Source organism: Nyctereutes procyonoides, unplaced genomic scaffold, assembly GCF_905146905.1.
Source record: "Nyctereutes procyonoides isolate TBG_1078 unplaced genomic scaffold, NYPRO_anot_genome, whole genome shotgun sequence".
In the NCBI taxonomy this organism is placed as follows: domain Eukaryota; kingdom Metazoa; phylum Chordata; class Mammalia; order Carnivora; family Canidae; genus Nyctereutes; species Nyctereutes procyonoides.
This window is the reverse complement of record NW_026575031.1, coordinates 7,481,321-7,504,150: the sequence shown is the minus strand read 5'-3', so window position 1 is coordinate 7,504,150 and position 22,830 is coordinate 7,481,321. Positions and strand designations below refer to the sequence as shown.

Below are 22,830 nucleotides of genomic sequence, written 5' to 3'. Positions count from 1 at the left end.
ACTTCAGTAAGAGCTTGCCACACAGTAAGCATTGTGTAAGTGCTAGCTACTTTTTGTTTGTTTTGGAATGTAAACAATTTCTGGCTTTATCTATTATAAATAATGACATAAATGAATACCAGTTTTTATAATACTGAATGAATTTCTAAATATTTCTATAGACAGACTGTTAGAAGAGGACTTGCTGGATCAAAGAGTCTGTACTTTTCAGAGCCTACTGATATGTAGGACCAGATTGCTTTCCAGAATCACCAGGTCAATTTACATATTCACTACAAAGCCTCCAACATTAAAATTTCATCCATCTTTTTTACTTGTTATCAATTGATAGGTAAAAAAGGATTTAATCTTTGTGTGTGATGCTGAATATTTTTCATTTTATTGACCATTTATATTCAATAAATTATCTTCTTATTTTTCTCTATTGTGAGTTTTATTTTTCTGTTGTGTTTTCTTTTTTTATGTGTTTTCTTTTTCTGTATGAGTTTTTTTTAGATGCTAATGATTATCTTATCAGTCATATTTCAAGCAGATACTTCCTTTAGTTTTCATTTCCCCATCTATTAATTTTGTCTATTATTTTTTACCTAGAGGAATTTAAATTTTTTTCATTGTAAATTTATTCATTTTGTGTATGCATGCATACGTGTGTGCGTGTGTGTGATTTCTTCCCCCTTGATTTAATATTTAGAAATTTCTTCCCAACCCATGGGCAGAATAGTAGTCCCATCATTTCCGTTATTTTAGGTTCTTTTGGTTTTGTTTTTTATATTTAGTGTTTTGATCTATCTGGAATTATTTTGGTATATGGTTTGAGATGAATATTTAACTTTTTCTTCACTAGTGTAATCAATTTTAATAATACTTTTTACCATATGTTGAATTTTTACATTTATTAGTGTTTGTTTCTTGGCCAGGTTTATATATGCCTTCAATCTTGCGTTTGTGCTGTTTATGATACACTTTCATAGCTGACAGAGAATGTCGAGATTTAAGTTCTTTGGGCTTAGAGATCCCAAAAACCTCTTTAGTCATTCATTCTTTTTTTTTTTTAAGATTTTATTTATTCATGAGACACACACACACACACACACACACACACATACACAGAGGCATAGACACAGGCAGAGGGAAAAGCAGGCTCCATGCAGGGAGCCTGAAGCGGGACTCGATCCCGGGTATCCAGGATCACACCCTGGGCCAAAGGCGGCAGCAAACCACTGAGCCACCCAGGCTGCCCTAGTCATTCATTCTTGATAAAGATTCACTACCCTTGAACTCAGCAGGCCCATTACGTCTGGCCCTGCTCATCCACACTGTGGATTGTTCTACTCTCTGTTTTATGAATCACACAAAACTTATGAAATCACATTAATTTTTTTATATTTTCAGTATCATCTCTGAGTAATTTTTATCATTCTTTAACCTTTGTTTTCTCCTCTTCTTTGTCCAGTGTGTGTTTCTTTGCCTGTGTGTATGTTCTCACTCCCCAGCATTTCTTCATCCCAGGTCTGTGCATTAAAACCTGTTTGTATGAGGGGCTCCTGGCTGACTCAGTCAGTAGAGCATGTGACTCTTGGTTGGAAGTTCAAGCCCCATGTTGAGTGTAAAGCCTACTTTAAAAAAAAACAAAAACAAAACAAAACAAAACCTGGTTGTGTGAATGTATTCTTTTCTCCTCTTCTTCCATTACTTTTCTTTGGTTAAAGTTTAAGATTTTGTTTTTAAGCAATCTCTACACCTAACATGGGTCTTGAACCTACAACCCATAGATCAAAAATTGCACACTTCACCAACTGAGCCAGCCAGGCACACCTGGTTGAAGTTTTCTAATACTCAAAATACCTTTTGATAAAAACATTTTTATTTCCATGCTTTATTGCAACCATGTCTCTTTTTTTTTTAATGTCCTTTCTTGTTTTCAGTGTCTTTCCCTCATTAAAGCAAAACTTTTTTTTAGCCTGTTTTTTTTTTCACAAAGTATTGCCCACACCTAACATGGGGCTCAAACTCACAAACCCAAGATCAAGAGTCTCATGTTCTACTGACTGGGCCAGCCAGGTACCCCTAAACCAAAACTCTTAATATTTCTCCTCTAAGCTGGTCTGGGATTCTAAGAGAAGTCAGGCTCTTTCACACACTCTGTCTTGAATGTCCTTTATGGCTCTCCTGGGAGAGCTGCTCACCTTTTAGACCCAGCTCAGATATTACCTCCTTTGGGAAGCCTGCAGGGTTAAAATTAGTCACTCCTTTCTCTGTGTTTCCATTCTCTTTTTAAAAATTATTTTATTTTATTTACTATATTTTATTTTTAATTTTTTTGTAAAGATTTTATGTATTCATGAGAGACACTTGTTTGTTTTGTTTCTTAAATTCCACATATGAGTGATCAGATGGTATTTGTCTTCTCTGACTGACCTACTTTGCTTAGCTTAATTTGCTTCTTGTTACCTCTGGCTCAATCCACATTGTTGCAAATGTAAGATTTCAGTCTTTTTTATGGTTGAATAATATTCCACATCTTTTATCCATTCGTCAGTTGATGGACACTTGGGCTGCTTCCATAGTTTGGCTATTGTAAATAATGTTTCAGTAAACACTGGGGTGCAAGTATCCTTTTGAACTGGGATTTTTGTATTTTGGGGGTAAAGACCCAGTAGTGAGAGTCCTAGATCTAGGGTAGTTCTATTTTTAATTTTTTTGAGGAACCTCCGGTGGCTGCACCAATTTGTATTCCGACCAACAGTGCATGAGGGTCCCTTTTTATCCACATCCTTGCCCAACACTTGTTGTTTCTTGAGGTTTGGTTTTTGTTTGTTGTTGTTTGTTGTTGTTGTTACTGTTTTTTAAGTGAGCTCTACACCCAATTGGGACTTGAACTCATAACCCTGAGATCAAGAGTTGCATGCTCTATGGATTAAGCCAGCCAGGCACCCCTTTTTCTCATGTTTTTTTTTATTTTAGTCATTCTGACAGCTGTGAGGTAATATCTTATAGTTTTAATTTACATTTCCCTGATGATGCTCTTGGGCATCTTTTCATGTATCTGTTATGTCTTCTTTGGAGAAATGTATGTTCATATCTTCTGCCTTTTCAAAAATTGGATTATTGGTTTTTGGGCATTGAGTTCTATAATTTCTTTAGTATTTTGAATAATAACCCTTTATTGGATGTGTCATTTGCAAATATCTTCTCCTATTTAGTAGGTTGTCTTTTAGTTTTGTTGTTTTCCTTCACTGTGCAGATGCTTTTTATTTTGATGTAGTCACAATAGTTTATTTTTGCTTTTGTTTCCCTTGCCTCAGGAAACATATCTAGAAAAATGTTGTTACGGCTGATGTCAAAGAGATTATTGCCTGTGCTCTTTTCAAGGATTTTTCTGGTTTCCAGTCTCACATTTAGGTCTTTAATCCATTTTGAGTTTTTTTTGGGTATGGTGAATAAAAGTAGTCCAGTTTCATTCTTCTACATGTGTCCATTTGTTGAAGAGACTTTTTTCCTTTTTATATTTATTCCTCCTTTGTCAAAGATTAATGAATTGACCATGTAATTGTGGATTTACTTCCGGGTTTTCATTCTCATGGACCACTCTTAGGGCATCACATACAATAATGTTGTTCATTGTTTTCACAGCTATCTTCTTGCTAAACAGTGTCCTTTCTCTTCAGTGTCAGGGAAGTACCTGATTTTTTTCTATACCTCTAGCGCTAGTCAGCCTCTTTATTCCTAAGTAGTCTATCAGTGGACCCAGGAGGTAGGGTAGATTCAGTGCTATACTGAAGGGCTCTTGGAGAGCTGTCTGCCTACCTTTAGATACCCCTCCTCTGGAATGAATACCAGCCTGACCTCGACTGTCTGGCCTCACCTGTATCTTTGCTAATATCCAGCAAGTGCATGAGACTGGTAATTTTTTCCTATAGGATCTCGAAATATAGAATGATCAGCCCCTTATACCTTTATTTATTTATTTATTTTTTTGATAGTCACACAGAGAGAAAGAGAGAGGCAGAGACACAGGCAGAGGGAGAAGCAGGCTCCATGCACCGGGAGCCCGACGTGGGATTCGATCCTGGGTCTCCAGGATCGCGCCCTGGGCCAAAGGCAGGCACTAAACCGCTGTGCCACCCAGGGATCCCAGCCCCTTATACCTTTAAAGAGTGGTTTGGAAATTGAGGTCCAGGCCAGTCCTGGGAATAGGGGGTCCAGGATACATCGATTTGATTACGGCAGTTCTATTTAGTTGTAAAAAATTATGAGTATGGAGCTGGAAGGGCAGGGGTAAATAAGATGGGGTCCATGGAGATGGAGGTAACCTAGGTCTAGTTATGCTGTTGCTAAAACAAGCAAACAAACAAACAAACAAAACCTAACCCGGATGACACTGTTAAAGATATTTCTCAAAAGGACACATTCTGAAAAGAGAATAAGGAAGCAAACTAATATAGATAAATTAACTTCCCATTATTACACAATTCTCTCTTTTCAGTTTGAACTATTTGTTTCCCTATTTAAGTAAAAAAAAAGGTTTTTTTTTGTTTCTGTGTCCCCTTTTTATGGTTTTGCAGCAGAATGCCTGTCATGAAACATAATTGCAAATATTCAGCTGTGCACAAGAGAATAGTACTTAAGTACAAATGGAGACATGATTCTTTTTTAAATAAAGGAACACAACTCAGGTCCCACCTGGGACTCTAAAGTCTGTGTGGCAAAAACAAAAACAAAAATAGTTTTCTGATATAGAACATCCAAAATGAATTATAAAACAAACAACAGTACTTAATATCATTCCCTTAGAATAAAATCCATAAAGCATTCTCTCAAAAAAAAGAAAAGAAAAGAAAAAAGAGGGTAGCCCTGGTGGCTCAGCGGTTTAGCGCCGCCTTCCGCCAGGGCGTGTTCCTGGTAGACCCGGGATTGAGTCCCACGTCAGGCTCCCTGCATGGAGCCTGCTTCTCCCTCTACCTGTTTCTCTCTCTCTCTCTCTCTCTCTCTCTCTCTCTCTCTCTCTCTCTCTCTCTCAAATAAATAAATAAATAAATAAATAAATAAATAAATAATCTTTAAAATAAAAAAAAAGAAAAAAGAAAGAGAAGAATGTGCTACCCATGCTCTATCTTGCTTTCTTATTGGTCCTTTTGCCTCCTCTTTCCCTTTTACTATCTCTTTCAAATTTACGAAAGTGAACATATGATACTCTTATTTATTTATTTATTTTTAAGATTTTATGTATTTATTCATGAGAGACACACAGAGAGAGGCAGAGACACAGGCGGAGGGAGAAGCAGGCTCCATGCAGGGAGCCCTACGTGGGACCAGATCCCGGGTCTCTAGGATCACACCCCAGGCTGCAGGCGGCGCTAAACCGCTGAGCCACCCAGGGTACCCGAAACACATGATACTTTTAATGCCCCATGATACAAAAGAAACTGTTTTTCACAAAATGTCCTGACATTGGTAGGCCACAGCCTTCATCCTGGTCTTGAAGTCCATTCTGATGGCAGGCGGCTCACGTTTAGGTGACAGACACCCTCTCCTCCCTGCTTCTTCCTTTCACCCGTTTCAGAGAGAGAGGAAGGAGAGAGAGTCAGAAACAAAACACAAAAGACTATTTGCTGGCACGATCAAGGAGGAAGGTTTATTTTATTTATTTTATTTTATTTTATTTTATTTTATTTTATTTTATTTTATTTTATTTTATTTTATTTAAGGAGGAAGGTTTAAAAGGTTACTCACCATGCGGTTAACCCTGGAACCTTGAAGAGAGGGTGGGGGAAATGGGAAAAGAACATTAGTATTGTTTTACTTATTGAAGAAAAAAACAACAAATAAAGACCCTAAAACATAAAGAATATATAATAAAGAAAAAGAAATGAAGCCAGGGGCACAATAGAGGCGGCGAAAGAAAGAGAGAAAAGACAAATGATAAGGGCTGAAAGAGTAAAGATGTTTCAAATGTAAACCGTATATAAAACTATCACCTCTTCCCTTATTATTAATATTTTAACAGTGACAACAGAGCTAGATGTTATTTTTTAATGGTGAAAGGCTAAATTGGTTTGGGGAGGCAAGCAGGTGGGCCGGGTGAGCACAGGTAGACGATTGGGAAGGTGGGAGTGTAGGAAAGCACATCTACTCCCTGGCTGCTCAGAGCCTGTCGTGGGAGTAGGTTCTGTCTCCTGGGCTGAGCCTGCAGAGCTCTGAGAGCCCGAAGGTTGTGGTCGCCCAGGTGGGGAAAGTGTGGTGTCCGCCGCAGCCCAGCAGGTGGCAGCACATCCCAGAGATCCTGGGCTGGGTGGCTGCCCTCCCTTGGCCCCGGAGGTGCTAGTGGAGTGAGTGCGGCACCTGTCCACACGCCCTCCCTCCCTTGGTGGTGCTGGCTGCTTTTGCCTCTGAAGGTCCTTACTCAGCAACTTTGGGTAGAAGTATTTATTGGTTTCCTCTGAGAAGCCTAGAAAGCCAGTCGGCTTAGCTACTTGAAGAAGTCCTGGGTCCAGAGGCTCCTTCTTGCAGGAGGTTTGAGTGGCAGGTAAGGCGTACAGGCAGAAATGAGGGTAAGGCCTCAGAAAGCAGAGGCAGATTCTGGGATTTTGTGCTCTCCCTTGTCCTTAAAACAGCTGAGTGGGCAATATATGATAGAGAATTTTGGTGACTATGTTTTTTTATTCTTTACTAACATAAGAAACTAACATTTTCTTTTTAAATTAGAAATACAAGATAAAAACTAAACCTCTCCACCAAGATAACCCCTGTTGGCAATAAAAAATGATAATAAAATAAGATCTGTTTAAGGTTTGAAAATTTGAAATACAGAAAAGTTTATAATAAGTAAATGGGGTGCCTGGCTGGCTCAGTTGGTGGAGCATGTGACTCTTGATCTCCGGGTTATGAGTTCAGGCCCACCTTGGGTGTAGAGAGAAGTGTTTCCCTCCCATCCATCCTAAGCCTCTCTCCAAAGGAAATCACTCTTAGGTTCCTTATGATAAGAAAATTTTTCTGGGTGCCTGGGTGGCTCAGTGGTTGAGCGTCTGCCTTTGGCTCTGGTCGTGATCCCAGAATCCTGGGATCAAGTCCCACATCAGGCTCCCGGAAGGGAGCCTACTTCTCCCTCTGCCTGTGTCTCTGTCTCTATCTCTGTGTCTCTCATGAATAAATCAACAAAATCTTAAAAAAGAAAAAGAAAACAGAGCCACCTGGGTGGTGTAGTCTGTTAGGCATCCAACTCTTGGTTTTGGCTCAAGTCTGAGCCCTGCATCGGGCTTCATGCTCAGCAGGGAACTTGCTTAAGTTTCTCTCTCCCTTTCCCTCTGCCCCCACCCCGCTCTCTCTCTAAAATAAATAAATCTTTAAAAAAAAAAAAAGGGAAAACAAAGGCTATGCACATGTCCGAGTATTTCTATTTATAGTATTTGTATTTATTTTAAATCCTGAAGTGATCATATTATATATAGTGATCTAAGTCTTGTTTTTTTTCATGCTTCATGTACCTTGAAGATCTTTTATTTTTGAGGTATAATTGACATAGCAATATTGTCTTGGTTTCTGGGGTACAACATAATGATTTGGTATTTGTATATATTGCAAAACCATCACCACAAGAAGTCTAGTTAGCATCTGTCACCATATATGATTACAATTTTTTTATTTATTTATGATAGTCACAGAGAGAGAGAGAGAGAGGCAGAGACACAGGCAGAGGGAGAAGCAGGCTCCATGCACCAGGAGCCCGACGTGGGATTCGATCCTGGGTCTCCAGGATCGTGCCCAGGGCCAAAGGCAGGCGCCAAACCGCTGCGCCACCCAGGGATCCCTACAATTTTTTTTTTTTTGCTTGAGATGAGGACTTGAAGATCTTTCTACTCAACACATATAGACCTCTGTTTATCATAGTATTTCTGATGTCGATTCTGCACAAAGAGCAATGGAGCTGCCCTACATGTGCCACTCACGACAGAAGCCCTTTTTAAATTTTTTTAAATTCCTTTTTAAAATTTATCATAGTATTTTTTAATGGGTGTCCCTGTTGATGGAGATTTTGAATGGTTCCCATGGGAGCTGATATAAACATTGCTGCAGGGGTACCTGGCTGGCTCAGTCAAGTGGAGCATGTGATTCTTGATCTTGTGGTTATAGGTTTGAGCACCACATTCAGTGAAGAGATTACTTAAAAATAAAATCTTTTAGGGGTGTCTGGGTATCTGACTTCAGCCCAGGTCTTGACCTCAGGGTTATGACTTCAAGCCCCATGTTGGGTTCCATGCTGGGTGGGAGCCTGCTTAAAAAACACACACACACACACCAAAAAAAAAAAAAAACCCACAAACTTTTAGAAAATAAATAAACCCTAATGCAGTGGACATCTTTGTATATTTGCTTTGGGATACTTTTACAAGTCCAAATTCCTAGGAGTGATCAGAAGGCAAATACATTTTAAACCTTGATGGCTAAATTTTTTTTCAGGAGGGGTGCCCCAATTTACATGCCCACCAAGAGTGTGTGAGTGCCTATTTCCAGGTGGCTGTAAAGAAATCTGGCCCTGCCCAGAGCCCTTTTACATCCTTTCTGTTGACACTGGTGCTCAGCAGGAAGGAGACCCAGCTCTTCTGCTGCAGGACAGCAGTCAGCTCCCTCTATGGCTTTTGCCTCCTCCACTGCAAATCTCCTCAGAGTTTGTGAGGTGACTGTTTCAGTATGGGAAACAACAGCCTTTCTTTTAGTGAGGGGGAGTACACTTGGATTCCCTTTATTGCTTCAGTGAGATTTTCCTGTCTGTCCTGGGGTGAGAGAGTGAATAACCACATCTTCTGACTCTTCCAGGTGAAGAAGGCATATAGACAGAAGGCCCTCTCCTGCCACCCAGACAAAAATCCGGATAATCCCAGAGCAGGTGAGACTCTTCTAAGTGTGGGAAGGTGAGACCTGCTCACCTGGGCATGGTGTCTTCCCATCTCTGCTTCCGTGTGAGTGCTGGCATACATGCATGCAGCCTGGCTTTGGGTGTGTAGCTCCAGGCCTGCACTTTGCCTGCTGGGGGTGTCTGGTCAGCTGCCTATACGTCCCCCTTCCCTTGCTGGTCCATCATCTGCTGATGTCGCCCTTCCTACCAGCCTGTGGCTTCTTTGAAGTGCTTTTCCAAGGGAGCACACCATCATCAAGCCTGACTTCATTTTTTTCCTCTTTTTTGATCTGTATTTTTAGCTGAGCTCTTCCACCAGCTTTCTCAGGCCTTGGAGGTACTGACCGACACTGCAGCCAGGGTAAGCTCCTCCTCCTCTATGAATTGACCCCTGTGGTTAGAGACCACTCTGACACCTCGGCCTCAGTCCCCCATACTCTGCCATGCAGCAGTCCTTGCTGCCCCAGCCTGGAGGCCTGGTCAGCAGGCTGCCTTCTGACCGCTAGGGGGCTACATGGCTACGGTCCATGCTTGTCCTCAAGCTGATGGCTCCCTGGTGTTCCTTTCTCCTGCCAGGCTGCATATGACAAGGTCAGGAAAGCCAAGAAGCAGGCAGCAGAGCGGACCCAGAAACTTGATGAGAGAAGGAAGAAAGTGAAGCTTGGTAGGTGACATCATGGTGCTGGGTGGCCTGTGGTTTCCCTGGGCCATCCGCATGCACCCCTCACCTTTCTTCCTAGAACTGCAGTTCTAGCATCTCAGCTTTTTGGCTGCAGCTCTGGGCAGAGCCCTGCTCTCAGGGTGGATCCTAAAGGACACTCTTAGGAATAATAACAATGACTAGATTTACTATTAGCTAGCATTGTGACCGATGCTTTACAGTCTCCTTTAATTATCACAACTATCCAAGGAGGTGGGTATTACTAAGTCCATTTTTTATAGATAAAGAAGCTAAGGCACTAAAAGGATAAGAACTTGCTGAAGCTGGGATTTAAACCCACGCAGTATGAGTAAAGTCTGTGTTCTTGTTCAGCATGCCATTCTGGGTCTTTTGATGCATTCCAGCCTCACTTCTGCACAGAGCTTTCATTCTTTGGAGGTGTATTTTTATTTTGGTGTATTTTGAATATCGTAACATCTACCCACTCCAAGCGTACAATTCAGTTATTTTTAGTAAATTTCCCAAATGGTGCAACTGTGACTATAAATCAGTTTTAAAATATTTTCATCACTGCAATAAGATTGTTCCAGGTAGTCTTTACCCAGTTTTTCTCCCCTTCTCCTTGTCTATTTGACATGCATATATTTAATATGTACATATACCATCCCAGTACATTTATCTTGCTATCAAAAACAAACAAAAAACCCAGAGATTCTAGGTAAGTAATTGCTCAGAGAAGAAAGCCATGAGTCCCAGGCCTGGGATGATGGTTTGTCACAGCACCTGGCCTGGCCTAGGGCCACAGCAGGTTTCTCTTAGAAGGTGGGAAGGGCTCCAGGTCATGGGGTGATGTGTGCTCGCTTCGGCAGCACATATACTAAAATTGGACATGGGGTGATGCCCTCACACAGAATCTGCTATCCCTATAGGAGCCACCATGGTTGGGTGGTAGATATGAGCTGAGAGGGAGGTAAAGAAGACAGTGGGGACTTGATCTCTGTGGTGGGAGAAACATCAACACCAAGGTTGAGGTCAGGTTGTGATGCCAAACCACAGGAACAGGCCAGCAGCTCCACCCTTGGCATCCCTGCCACATGGCCCTGGTCTGCTGACATAAGCACCCACCCACACCCTGTTCACTGATCAGAGAACCAGCTTGGTCAGCGTGAGCTGACTTAACTCTTCCAGACCCCAGCCACTGGAGCCTATATTTCATCTGTGCTATGACCTTTCTCAATTCAATAAACACTAACTTGAAAGCTCATGGGCATGGAGGGAGGGTGCAGAGTTACTATGTGTTTTGATCCTGCATGAGATTTTGGGCAGGCTGAGGACATGTAGAAAGTGCTCAGACCAGCCATTGGGTCACTCACCTCTTGTACCCAGACCTGGAGGCCCGAGAGCGCCAGGCCCAGGCCCATGGCAGTGATGATGAAGAGGAGAGCCGGAGCACCAGGACACTAGAGCAGGAGGTGAGCATCCAGGCATGCTCGCCTGAAGCCATCAGCAAGAGGAGGAGGGTGGGCCTAAGTGGCTGTCGTGGCGGGGATGGCATGCTCTCTCCCTGTTCTTCTGTGGGATCTGGGTAATCTGTCCCACCCGCAGGTTGCTGAGCCCTAGCTTACAGGTGGAGCTTCCCAGGGACCTTCACAAGGTGAGCCAACCTGGAATTGGATCTGCACAGAATTGTCACTCCCCCCAACCCCGCTCTGCAGATCGAACGCCTTAGAGAAGAGGGTTCCCGGCAGCTGGAGGAACAGCAGAGGCTGATCCAGGAGCAGATACGGCAGGAACGGGAGCAGAGGTTGAGAGGTAAGCATCCATCACCCCCACCCACTTGCCCTCTAAGGCAGCTCCAGATGCCAGAGCAGCCACACTGGCTGCTTGGTGGAGTTGCTATGGAGGCTTCCACCTGCTTGGAACCCTGGGGGCACCTGACTCACATATGCCACCTGTTCCTTCTTCCCACCACTTCTCTGAGGCCAATTGTCTTTCACTCTGCCTGAGATCTCCTGGCCCTTTTTGTCGGAGTCCTAAGCAGAGCTGGCTCTATTTTGGAGCAGATCAGTAGGGGAAAGTCTCTGGGATACTTTGTTTCAGTAGAACTGTGGCATTTGTGCCTCCATCTCATCCTCCAGGAAAGTGTTCAGAACCCTTCACTGGCAGAGTGCTAATCGTGGCCCTCAGCAGGCTGCTGGGCAGACCACCCCCAGGGTGGCAACTTCTCTGGATGGGGGTGGGATTGCCTCTACCTTCCCGGTGAAGCTCATCAGCAAGGCAGGCAGGCAGTTCTGGGTTGTGTCTCCTATAGAGAACCTTCTGGCTCCCTCCTGTCTACCTTGCTAATTTTCCCAAATTTTTTAGGAAAGGCAGAAAATCCTGAAGACAGAGGAACCCCCAAGCTAAAGGTGAGCCTTGTGGGATCCCTGAGGAACTGCATACTACCTCTTGCAGCAAGAACAGATGCTTCTGGGGGATTGAAGGGTTCTGGTAGAGACACTGGGTCTCTGGGAGCCAGCAGCACTACCCACATCCTTCCATCCTCCACTGCTTGGGGATCAGGATGGCCTCTCGGAGCTTGCCACGAAAGGCCCTCCTAGCCCTGGTGGTTGCTGGGCTCAGAAGCCCTGGAAGGAGAGCATCTCATAGGGCTGGAAGTGTGGCTTTGGGTGAGCAGGCCGTCCTGTCTGTCCATCTTCAAGAGGAACACGTTTTTGCGGGGGTGCCTCCTAGACTACAAGTGCCTGGAAGACTAAGTGCCTGGTGTCGCTCAGACTGTAAAGCTCAGGTGTGGCGCTGGGACCATTCAGGCCAAGGTCAGTGTTTAATAATGACCCTCCCTGCTGTCCTTTCAGCTAAAATGGAAATGCAAGAAGGAAGATGAGTCAAAAGGCGGCTACTCCAGAGATGTCCTCCTGCAGCTTTTCCAGAAGGTCTGCCCTGCTGCCTTCCCCTTTTCCCATTATCTCCATCTGCATCTCAGCTGAAACACCAAATCTCTGTGGGTAAACTTCCCTTAACATTTCTACCAGCCTTTTTTTCTGTCTCACAGACCATAGGGCAGCCTGGAGGCTTTCTCCAGCCATGGCCCTCCAGTCCCTGTGTTGCCGTGTGCCTTCCGCCCTGGTCTCACCTTCCCTGCCCAGCTCTCGCCCTTGCCATCTGAGTGTGTGGGGAGAGACGAGGTGGGCAGGTGGCACAAGACCCCCGTCCCCTTCCCCACCATCCGGGGCAGTCTGAGTCTTCTTCCTTTGCCCAGCTCTCCTTTGCTGTTCTTCCGTATCCCAGCAAAAATCTTCTTTCTTTCCCATCTCTGATCCCTCTCCGGGGATCTCAGCAACAAAGCATTATCCCCTAGCTAGAAATGCTCCAGCAGGCCTCAGGCCAATGCAGACTTGTCTTGCTCCTGAAGGCTGAGCCATGCTTACTGGGAACCCCTTGTCCTCACAGTACGGAGAGGTGCTCAACCTGGTGCTTTCCAGTAAGAAGGCTGGCACTGCCGTGGTGGAGTTTGCAACCATCAAGGCTGCGGTGAGTGTTGTGTGAGGCTTTGGGGGGCACTGGTGGCCCCACTATTCCAGACTAGGGAGCCAGTTCTGTGGGCCCTCTCAGCTTAGGTATCCACAATCCAACCCCATTCCTGGGAGTAGAGGTACAGCCAGTGAAGGTAAGGGCAGAAGAATGCTCTGGGGATGAAGGAGAGCATAGACTGACTCTGTTTCCTACTGCCTGGCTCTATACCCTCTGCCCTCCTGTAGAAGCTGGCATGCCTGTGAAGTTGCTTGGTTTTGCCTGGAGGATGAGAGTGGTGGTTCTAGTTCTTTCTGAGAGCCACTTTATAGCTGTTTGGAGCCGTGTGACCAGAACTGGGTACTGTGTTTGGCAGGAGCTGGCTGTCCAAAACGAAGTGGGCCTAGTTGATAACCCTCTGAAGATTTCCTGGTTGGAGGGACGGCCCCAGGGCACAGGGGACCCCAGACATGCAGGACTGTCACAGGTAAGGAACCATGCCTCTCAGCTGAGTCTGCTCAGGGTTTGAGGGACCTTTTCCTGTTTGGGCTCTTCTCAGGGCCCTTTCCTCCCAAATCCCAATTTGTCAGGAGCAGAGTGAGAAAGGCAGGTTTGCCAACCTGAACAGGACTGTGGTTCTGTTGTCTTCTTGTCTCTGAGTGCCAGGACCTACCCCGACCCCCCCTCCTCCCCGCCCAGAATTCTTAGACCTTACTTTCCCCACACGTCCCGGTCTCTTTTGGGCTCTCAGTGTCGCCCAGAGGGGCTTTCCTGGCCCATGGGCTGCTTTGCTGTGGTGAAGCATTCTTAGACTACCTGGTGCTGCAGGGAAGGAAAGGGCAGGCCATGTGAGCAGCTGCTTGCTCCCCAGCTCTGGTTCTTCAGGTGTGTCTGTGGCTGCTCCAGACAGGGGCTGACCATTAAGAGGCAGAATTTCCTTAGAAATGACGCCGGCTACCCTGCTGGCACTGGGGCACGGCCTGGGTGCACGCCTTGTGGTGAAACACAGATTGCTGCCGATTGGCGCTGGTGCTAGCTCTTAGTCCTCACAGCTTTCTGTGAGGGCTTTTGTTCAGCACCTGCACAGGCACACACACACACGTGGTCCTGGTCACACCACCCCACGTGGGTGGGACAGAGAGCATTTGGGCCCAGAGCTGTCCCTTCTCTGAAATGGCCTGCAGATCTGTGTGGGAGCCTGAGGCTGCTGTGTTCACAGCCTGCTCCATGAGGGGGGTGGGCCCCCAGGGGCTCACAGGGCTTTGCTCTCCTTGCCTCAGCCACACACACACACACCCCCCCCCCCTGTGCTCCTCAGCTGACTGTGAGGACGGGAAGCTCCCTAGGAGTGTGTCTCAGATCCTGGACAGGGGAGGAAGATAAACTGGTCAGAGCCCTTCTTTAGAGACCTCATTCCCCACTGTTAAGTTGCAGCATTTCACAGCCCCAGATGACGCTCCATAGGCCATGTTACAAAGAACTTTATTCATTATCTCCTGCATCCAGAGGGGAGCCTTTCAACTCAGCAACAAGTCCGCACAGAGGAGGGAAGGGGGAAGACACAGATCTGGGTATGAAAGCAGTGTGCATCAAAGCTTCCTCTCCCCCTCTGCCATGCTCAGAGAGGCCTGGAGGGTCAGAACCATGTGACCCATTGTGTTCTGGTTTCAAGTCTTCTGTCCAGGCCATAAGGCAGGGGCAGTAGCATACCTTTGGTCTTGACCAGTGGGCTCGGCGCTGGATGGCAGGCCCCCTTCATCAGCAGGTGTGGGCAAAGCAGAGCTCCCCAATCCTGGTGGAGGATTCTGGAGACTAGCTGAGCTCCTTGACTGTAACAGTCACGAATTTCATGTCCATCCTTGATCCAGTCTTCCTAAGCTCTTTGGGCAGAAAAGGAAATCTGCCACTTTTGCTGCTACATTTCCCAAGTGTTCCCATCACTAATAATTCTGGGAACTCCTCCAAGCAGCCCTTTGCAAGCTGTGTCTGTCCTTGGGCTGGCGTTCCCTACCACCACCTGCCTCGGCACCAGGGAGTGCCGTGGGCAGCTGCGTTGGAGGCTTGTTTCTTTTGTCCCTTTTCTGCAAATGATTTGTTTGGCTTTCTCCCAAGTATAAGAGTACAACTCGGCCCCTCTGCATGCCTCACCAGCCCCTCCCTTCCCCTGCAGGTCCTGTTGAGCTCCCCCTCTCCACCACCCCGTGCTGCGGCACTTGTGGCTCCAGGCTGTGGTCTAGACCAGTGCTGCCCAGTAGGGCTTTCTCGGGTGATGTCCGTGTTCAACCTGCACTGTCCTGTGGTACCATTAGTCACATGTGGCTGTTGGACATCTGAAATGTGGCCAGTGCAACCAAGGAACTAAATTCTTAATTTTACTTAATTTCAATTTGAACAGCCACAGGTAGCCAGTGGCTTTCCCCTCAGGTCTTCCCACTTTGCTCTTTGGCCTGGGTTGAACCGCTCTTGCCTAGACCTATCCTGTGATGTCTCTCTGTTAACCGTGGCTGCAGAGGGGGCTGGTGCCGGGCACCTGACTGATCTCTGCAGTCCATATATCCTCCTCTCCCCAACTCCCCCCCTGTTGGTCTGTGCCTGCTTTCTATGGTTACAGGCATGGCCTCCCTTTCCCACCCTGGCCAACTGCCTTCAGGGCTCCTGCCAGCAAGTGCCCCCTCACAGCACTTCCAGCTTGTCTCTGTGCCTCTGTCCCCCCGCTCCAGGGTGACAGAGAAGACTGTTCAGGACCTGGAGGGCAGGCAGGATCCTGGATTCTTATCCCTATCTTTTTCTTCATATGGAACTGACCCCTCCTTCCTGGGTCTCCAGGCTTCTGCTCTTCCAGTTACCCCACCACTGCCCACCTGCACCCCATTCAGAAGCTAGGTTCACTTGGAAATTGCTCCCTCAGCATCTGTAGAACTTCCTCAAGAAGTGAAATCCCCAGGTCCACTTTGAAGGAGAAGAAGGGATCATTGAGGTCTGGAGCAGGTGTCCTCTGGGAAGGGGGAGTGTCCAAAAAGTTGTCCTCAGAGTAGTGGTGGAGGGCACCCGCCAGGGACAGCGCTGAGGGCAGGGTGGCCGAGTAGTCAGTGGTGTAGGCAGGTGGGGGCTCCAGGATGTTGGGGCAGCTGGAGCTCTCTCGATAGAGGCGTGGAGGCTTGGGTGGGGCCAGCAGGGTGGCCCGGGGCTGCTCGTCCCCCCACAGAGGCAGGCGCCGACCATCTGGCCGGCCTCGCAACTCCCGGATGACCTCTCGGTTGCTATACTCCTCATGGTCCCCACCAGCTGTGCTCGCCTGGCTAAGCACACTGCCCTGTCGCCGGAGTCGCCTCGGCCGCCCCAGGCTCAGCCGCTTGAAGAAGGAGGCGTTGCGGAAGGAGCCTTTCCGCCAGGTCTCCATGGCACCCTGGGGAGCCAGCAGACAAGCCTGGTACCTCAGCAGCCCAGTTCAAGAGAAGCTAGGGACCATTAGGTTCCTGCTGGAGCAGCAAATGGCAAGAATCCGGAGACAGCCCTAGTGGGCTAGAAGCACAGACTTTTGGCCAGCATCTTGGAGGGTGGGAGGAGATCCTGGGAAGAGGATGCTTTTGTCCAGGAGAGCAGAGAGGTGGGAGTTCCTGGTGACAGGGGTCTCCCAGAGTGACAGGAGTGGCCTGGTGACTTGATAGGGCAGTGAGAAAAAAACCCAAGAGGAAGAAGCAGCACTTACTGGAGTCAAAGTGCAGGGGGCTCCCTGAGGTGCCAGAGCTGGATCTTGAGGTGCTAGGGCAGCCTGTACAGCTTCCTCAGCATCCAGCTTCTCCAGGTGGGCCTGAGTTCACCTTCCCTCCCCGGCCCCTGCCCTTGGCTTCAGGGCAGCGCGGGGCCAGGCCTCTCTGCCGCAGCTCCCGGACTCTGATTAGTGGCTTGGCTGTTTGTGCCAGTATGCGGCAGTGGGGATGTGTTGTTTTCAGGTGACTCAGTCAGGTGGGAAGCCGGGTTTCATGCTCTTAGGTAATTGCAGCATCCGGGGACCGGGATTGGGCCAGCTGTGGCCAACACCCCAGGGCAGTGGGGAGCTTTGGATTCCCCTGAGGGAAGGGGGGCAGGACTGGGGGCAGGACTGGGGGCAGTCCTGCTTTGTGTCACCAGTTGCCTCCTTTTGCCCCCGCAGCCGTATGGCCTCAGAGCCCTAGCTGGTGGGCCTGGATCCCCAACCCCGCTCCATCCCCCAAGTGTCTGGGAGGGAGGAGCTCAGGGAGGGTGGGAATTAATTGAAAGGCAGGCATGTGGAACAGTTGTTGGGGAAGGAAGAGACCTGTCACTGGTGTGGGTGACTCAGTCCTGAGGCCTGGTGACGGCCCTCATTAGCCAACCCTGCAGGTATGAGGGGGAAGAGGCAGAGGGTGTATTAACGGGAAGCAGCCCCATGCCTATAAAGGGCTGGCTCCTCCCTTGGCTGGGCTCAGGGCATGCCTGGGTGACTCTTAAGTTTGCTCTGCAGAGCAGCATTACCTGAAGGTGGGAGAACTGTTGTCCCCTCAGCCTGCCGCCAGGCAGTTCCTCAGCTTCCCGGATTTACTCCTCAGGGTAGGGGAGAGCACTTGAGGGCCACGGTCCTGCTGCTTCCTATCCTGCCTTGCTCCAATCCTTTCCCTTGGGTTGCCTGGGCCTTATTTGGGGACCCTCTGTAGAAAAGGCTGGGCCACATGGGGCTACACTATCAGCAGTGCCTGGGCCTGGCTGGGAGGGCACCTGTTCTTGGCGCTGCCACAGCCTGGGACAGATGAGAAGGCTGGGACTGTCGGAGAAGTAGGGGGATCCGGGCTGAGTCACACTTCCTGGTTCTGTACAGCCCTTGCTTCAAACCTGTTGGCCACGGTCTGGCATATTAACCCCAGCCACTCCCTTCATAATCCCCAGGTCACTGACCACTGAACTTCCCTCCCTGGCTTTTTCCGTGAGTGCACACTCACTGGGTCTCGAACACGGCTCAGCAGTCGGCCCTGCGTTGCAACCCCTGGCCTGGCTCACTTCTGCGCCAGTTCGGGTGGGCTTCACACTTCCCACACCTCTTCATGGAAGAGGTGATTTCATTCCCACTGCAGACCTTATCAGGGTGTGGAGTTGGTGGATCAGAGCTCCGCCAGAGCTGTCGCTCCACCCCACAGCCTTGGTGCACTGGGTTGGTTGTTTATTATTCTTTTGATTACTAACGTAGAGCACTCTTTAATCCCCCGCACTGTGCTGGCAAGATCATAAAAGAAAAAGACACAGGCTCTGCCCTCCGGCAGCCCTGGTGTGTATTTTTAGGAGGCAAGCGGCCTCATGCTTGCTTCTCCCAACGCCAGGCCCATTGAGGCTGCGTCTAGGGTAGGGCTCCCTCCCCTCCAGCCTGGCAGGAGCCTGGCAGGAGCCCGATGGCGGGAGGGAGGCAGCTGGGAGGGGCTGTGCTCTTGGAGTACGTTTCTGCACCTCGCACAACCCCTTCACCGGAAACCGGTGAGAACCAGGAAAGGAGTGTCAAATACAGGACAGGGAGGAAATGAAGGGAGCCAGGGCCTGGCTGGCCATGGAGTGTGATTCAGCCCCAGATGAGAAGATGGAGCAGGGCTGACCCATGGAAGGCCTGGGGGCGGGGGGCCGAGAGCTGCTGGAGATGGACGAGGGGAGCCCGCTGACAGGGCCCGGGCGTCCTCACTCCTTGACTCAGGTTCAGCCTAGGCCCAGTCCTGCAAGTCTGGAATGCGGGGCTGTGCCCTGCGGGCACGGCCCTGACCGCTGGTGCCCCACTGTGTCCCCCAGGGCTCTGTGCTGTCGGAGAGGGACTACGAGAGCCTCGTCATGATGCGCATGCGCCAGGCTGCTGAGCGGCAACAGCTGATCGCCCAGATGCAGCAGGAGGAGGAGGTGGGGCAGCCCACCTAGCCCTCAGCCCCAGTGCACTCACCCACAGCCCTTTTCTTAAACGTCACCAATAAACTTTGTGTTTGTTTTTTTTTTTTTTTACAAGAGTCTATCTCTATTGCATATGTAGGTGTAGGGTGCTGGCTCACTCATGTGTGGCCCTGGTTCCTGGGCTCTGCCTGAAAGGGTTTCCCCCAGACCTGCTTCTCCCTTCCCGGGGGAGGGCAGACGTCGCAGGAGGCGTTCCACAGAGCGAGGGTCGGTGGGCCAGCAGAGCAGAGGAGCCACCATTCATCACAGTCCTTTATTGGCTTGGACTAGCTCCACAGGACCCTCCTGCCCGTCCCAGGGCCATCCTCCTGCAGGACTCCCTGGTCCCGGCCAGGGACAAGCTGGCTCTTCAGGCCCCTCAGCCGGCTCGCAGAGCACAGCCTCCTCCGGGGCTCTCAGCCAGGCGAGAAGCTGGAGGGGCAGCTGGCTGCGGGGGACGGGGGCCCTGCCTCTCCCACTGGCTGAGGCAAGTTTCAGCAAAGGCCATTCACTGCCCAGTGCCACCAGGCTAAGGAAAAGGACAAGTCGGGAAGAGAGGGGCCAGGCAGTGAGTGACTGGGGGTTCAGGACTGGGGCCCATGGCAACCGCTCAGAAAAGGGGTGCTCGGCGTGAGAGTCACTCCTTGTGCAGGCACCACACCAGTGTCTGGCCCACCCCTGTCATGCTCAGCACACGGAAGCCCTTGCGTTCCAGCTTGTCCAGGACAATGCGGGGAGGATCGTTGACAAAGTACTCATAACTGTGAAGAGAAGGGGGAGAGGGGACAGCGTGAGGGGGACAGCAGAGACCCCATACACACCTGGTATCTGCTGATGGCGAGGCCTGGGCAGGAGTCCTGGTATTTGCTGAGTGCCTTCTAGGTACTGGGCTAAGTGCACACTCCTTGCCCCCTTCCCTGTTAAGCACATGGCTTGCATATTTTGTTTCTTCTTCCCAACAACCTACAGAAGGTTCCCGTTTTATAAATAAGAAATCTTGGAGGGGTTGGGTTGCTTTCCAGATGTCATACAGAACCCATGTAAGTCTGCTGACAGCCCCATGTGCCCTGGGCCACTGTACTATTTAGGAGGAATGGCCTTTTCTCTCAAGGCCCTCCTACCCTGCCAAAGGGCTCTGCCCTGCAGTCCTGGAGCAACAAGTTGGCCCCTAATAGCTCCTGGCTCTGGGTGCTGCTCCCTAGCACAGAGAATGCTTGCTGTCCCTCCTTTCAGGGTTAACTGAAGGTGAAGGGCTCCAATCAGATAAAGAGCTGGGCATCTTGAGATAAATGCCTCATGGTAAAGGAATGGGGTTGGCTTCAGCCCTCCAACCTTGACCCAAGGGGCTCCTCCTTCCCCTCTTTGAACTGGGGCTCATTCTTGCAACATTTCTCATGAGTTCCAAGCCCGTGGAGCTGGTATGAAGAATGCCAGGGGAAGTGGCCAAGTTCCCAGGCAGCAGCTGAGCTGGAGGTAGGACCCAGGCTGCCCGCAGAGTTGAGCTTTCTTACTCAGCCAGTTCAGGACAGAAACCTTTCTCTCTGTGCCTGTCTTTGTCTCTATAGGGTCCAGCTTCAAGATAAGAGGACAGGATAAGGAGTATTCCACTTACAGAGTCCTCCATCCAGTCTGACTCTGTCCTGGGGTTCCCTTGTGAAGGGAGGGCCAGTGAGAAAGCTTTCAGAGCAAGCCTGGGGGCTGCAGTAAGACCACAGACAGGACCAACCCTCAGAGGACGGAACCCCATGGTCCCGGCAGGGCCTCTGAGGCTGGGCAGTAGCATCATCCCTGGGCTTGGTTGGGTAAAGGAATTAGGAACAGGTCTTGGGACCAGCATAGAAAAGATCCTTAGGAATGCCATTACTTACAAGTTGTTTCCCAGGACGCTTCTCTTTGAGGCCCCCAGATAGCGCATCAGCTCTGGATCTGAGTGCTCATCACCCACCATGGTAGGGCCCACCTCCTGCAAGGTAAGCCACAGTGGCTGCTGGGCTGGCTGCCAGAGAGATGTGGAAGGTCTCCGTCCTTCCTCCCCTGCCTGCTGGCCCTGAGCCAGTCTCAGTTGAAGGCTGGTGAGGGTGCTGAGGGACCTGGGGGCTAAGCACAGGCTGGGGAGGGGTGGAGCCCTCAGTGTTCAGGCAGGGCAAGGTGAGGTGTCCCTAGCCCCTCCAAGCTGAGCTGCACGTTGTCCGCCTACTGGCAACTTCCTACCAGCCATCACTACCCATGTTTGTGTATATCAGAATCACCTGGAAAACAAATGAAATATACGTCCCCATAAAAACTTATACAGGAGTGTTCAGAGCAGCACTGATTCACAAGACCCAAAAAAGTGGAAACAGCCTAAATGTTTGTCAGCTGACAAATGGATAAAATAAACTGTGATGTAGCTACACAATGGGATCTTACTTGGCAAAAAAGAGGAATGAGCATCCTACAATATGGATGAACCTTGAAAACCTGGAAGTGAAAGAAGCCAGGCCCAAAAGACCATGTATTACCATGGAAAGTAGATTAGTGGTTACATAGGGCTGGGGGCTCGCGGGTGCGGGTAGTGAGGAGTGACTGCTAAGATACAGGGTATGGGTACAGGCCTTCTTTTCAAGGGGATGAAATGTTCTAAAATTATGGTGATGGCTGCACAACTCTTGAGTATGCTTTAAAAATACTGTACACTTCAAGTTGGTGAATTCATGACCTATGTATGCTATATATCAACAAAGATGTATTTATATATATTTACATACATATTTACATATATACACACACACATATATTTATATATATTAAAAATCCCCCACAGAGCACTGAATGCCCGAGCCCCAGGCTTAAAGGGTAGTTTGGGAGGTCTGGGAAGGGGCCCAGGAGTGCACATTTTAACTGCACAAGTATCTGGTTCTCCAACCACCGCCCTAAGACACTGCCAGGGCCTCACCTGTGCGCGGTGACCTCGCGCCTCGCCCCCACCCCCCCCCCGCCCGCCCCCACCTCCACCTCAAGGGAGCTGTGCACCTGCTGACGGATCACCCAGCACTTAGGGAGTGCGAAGGGACGCAGGTGCCGGCTGGGGTGCCCAGTCATACCGTTCTGAAGTTAAAAGGTTTCTGGGGCGACCAGCACCGTCTTGGACCAGGAAACTGCACCCAGAGAAAGGGGCGTCACTTCTGACTCCGAATGGTCTCCCCCTCCTTCTCTCCTAAAGCCTTTCAGGAAGTGCCCAAGGATGCCGTTAGTGGCTGTAGGTGGGCCAGGCGCTTGGCAGAGGTGTTCTGGCGTCTTGGCGCGTCTTTTCCAAACCTCTTTCCCCCAGTACTTCCGCCCCCCCCCCCCCCCCCCGGCGGAGCTGCTCTGCGTCGGGCGGTGGGTGCTGCCCACGTGAGGCCAGGGCGCCCTGGCTTTCTCGGGCGGGCAGGTGGGGCAGGAGCCGCAAGCGCCCCGGGTCACTCGGCCGCGGGGACGCCGCACACCACCCGCTCGCCGTCCGGCCAGAGCTCCCCGGGAGCCCGGCGGTGGGGGGGGGGCGCCCCCGCCCCGCCGCCCGAGGGGGCGTGTCCCGGGCGGCTTCCGGCCCGGGTCGCAGGCGGGCGCTGCCCGAGAGGGAGGGACCGAGGTGCGGCGGCAGCGCCGCGTGCCCCGGCCGGGCCCCAACTCTGTGCCAACTCGCGGGGCGGCGGCTACTCACCATGCGGATCTGGGTGCTGATGAGCACGTAGGGCATGGTGCGCGCGCACGGGCCGGGCTCCCACCAGGGCTTCGGGCTGGCGCCGACGCCTGCCCCTCGGCCTCCGGGACTGCTGCCCCGCGCGCCGAGTCCACTTACTCCGGCTCCGGCCTCGGGCGGCCCCAACCC

General features: G+C 49.7%; 3 protein-coding genes across 5 annotated transcripts in view; 1 reads left to right on the top strand and 2 right to left on the bottom strand.

Moving 5' to 3' along the window:
- DNAJC17 (DnaJ heat shock protein family (Hsp40) member C17) overlaps positions 1 to 19,048 on the top strand; it is a 42,765-nt gene extending 23,717 nt beyond the window's left edge. The window contains exons 2-11 of one of the 2 annotated variants that reach the window (XR_008663310.1): positions 8,815 to 8,884; positions 9,196 to 9,254; positions 9,470 to 9,557; positions 10,941 to 11,026; positions 11,270 to 11,366; positions 11,919 to 11,962; positions 12,410 to 12,487; positions 12,967 to 13,085; positions 13,441 to 13,551; positions 18,849 to 19,048. Coding sequence is in view for 1 of the 2 variants with exons in the window: in XM_055316650.1 (XP_055172625.1) it covers positions 8,815 to 8,884; positions 9,196 to 9,254; positions 9,470 to 9,557; positions 10,941 to 11,026; positions 11,270 to 11,366; positions 11,919 to 11,962; positions 12,410 to 12,487; positions 13,005 to 13,085; positions 13,441 to 13,551; positions 18,849 to 18,971 (837 nt within the window). In the remaining variant the exon portion in view is untranslated. The remainder of the gene's footprint in view (positions 1 to 8,814; positions 8,885 to 9,195; positions 9,255 to 9,469; positions 9,558 to 10,940; positions 11,027 to 11,269; positions 11,367 to 11,918; positions 11,963 to 12,409; positions 12,488 to 12,966; positions 13,086 to 13,440; positions 13,552 to 18,848) is intronic. The other variant, XM_055316650.1, reaches the window with a different exon arrangement.
- On the bottom strand, positions 14,531 to 18,850 carry CUNH15orf62 (chromosome unknown C15orf62 homolog). Its single transcript, XM_055316651.1, has one exon. It carries the CDS (start codon positions 16,462 to 16,464, stop codon positions 15,937 to 15,939), a length of 528 nt encoding a protein of 175 aa, XP_055172626.1. The 5' UTR covers positions 16,465 to 18,850; the 3' UTR covers positions 14,531 to 15,936.
- Positions 19,049 to 19,240: 192 nt separating the features above from the next.
- On the bottom strand, positions 19,241 to 22,830 carry GCHFR (GTP cyclohydrolase I feedback regulator). 2 transcript variants are annotated; one of them, XM_055316654.1, is made up of 4 exons: positions 22,663 to 22,789; positions 21,993 to 22,183; positions 20,849 to 20,943; positions 19,241 to 19,741 (listed from the first exon to the last, which is right to left on the bottom strand). In XM_055316654.1, exons 2-4 carry the CDS (start codon positions 22,059 to 22,061, stop codon positions 19,618 to 19,620), a joined length of 288 nt encoding a protein of 95 aa, XP_055172629.1. In that variant the 5' UTR covers positions 22,062 to 22,183; positions 22,663 to 22,789; the 3' UTR covers positions 19,241 to 19,617. The 2 variants fall into 2 exon arrangements, with proteins under 2 accessions (XP_055172629.1, XP_055172630.1); XM_055316655.1 differs by lacking the exon at positions 21,993 to 22,183 and having other exon boundaries at positions 22,663 to 22,830.

Coding starts and splice junctions, on each gene's coding strand:
- GCHFR (XM_055316654.1), bottom strand. CDS start 22,061: ATGACTGGGCACCCCAGCCGGCACCTGCGTCCCTTCGCACTCCCTAAG. Junction 20,944..21,992: donor GCTGGGTGATCCGTCAGCAG/GTGCACAGCTCC, acceptor CTTACCTTGCAG/GAGGTGGGCCCTACCATGGT. Junction 19,742..20,848: donor AGCGTCCTGGGAAACAACTT/GTAAGTAATGGC, acceptor TTCTCTTCACAG/TTATGAGTACTTTGTCAACG.
- CUNH15orf62 (XM_055316651.1), bottom strand. CDS start 16,464: ATGGAGACCTGGCGGAAAGGCTCCTTCCGCAACGCCTCCTTCTTCAAG.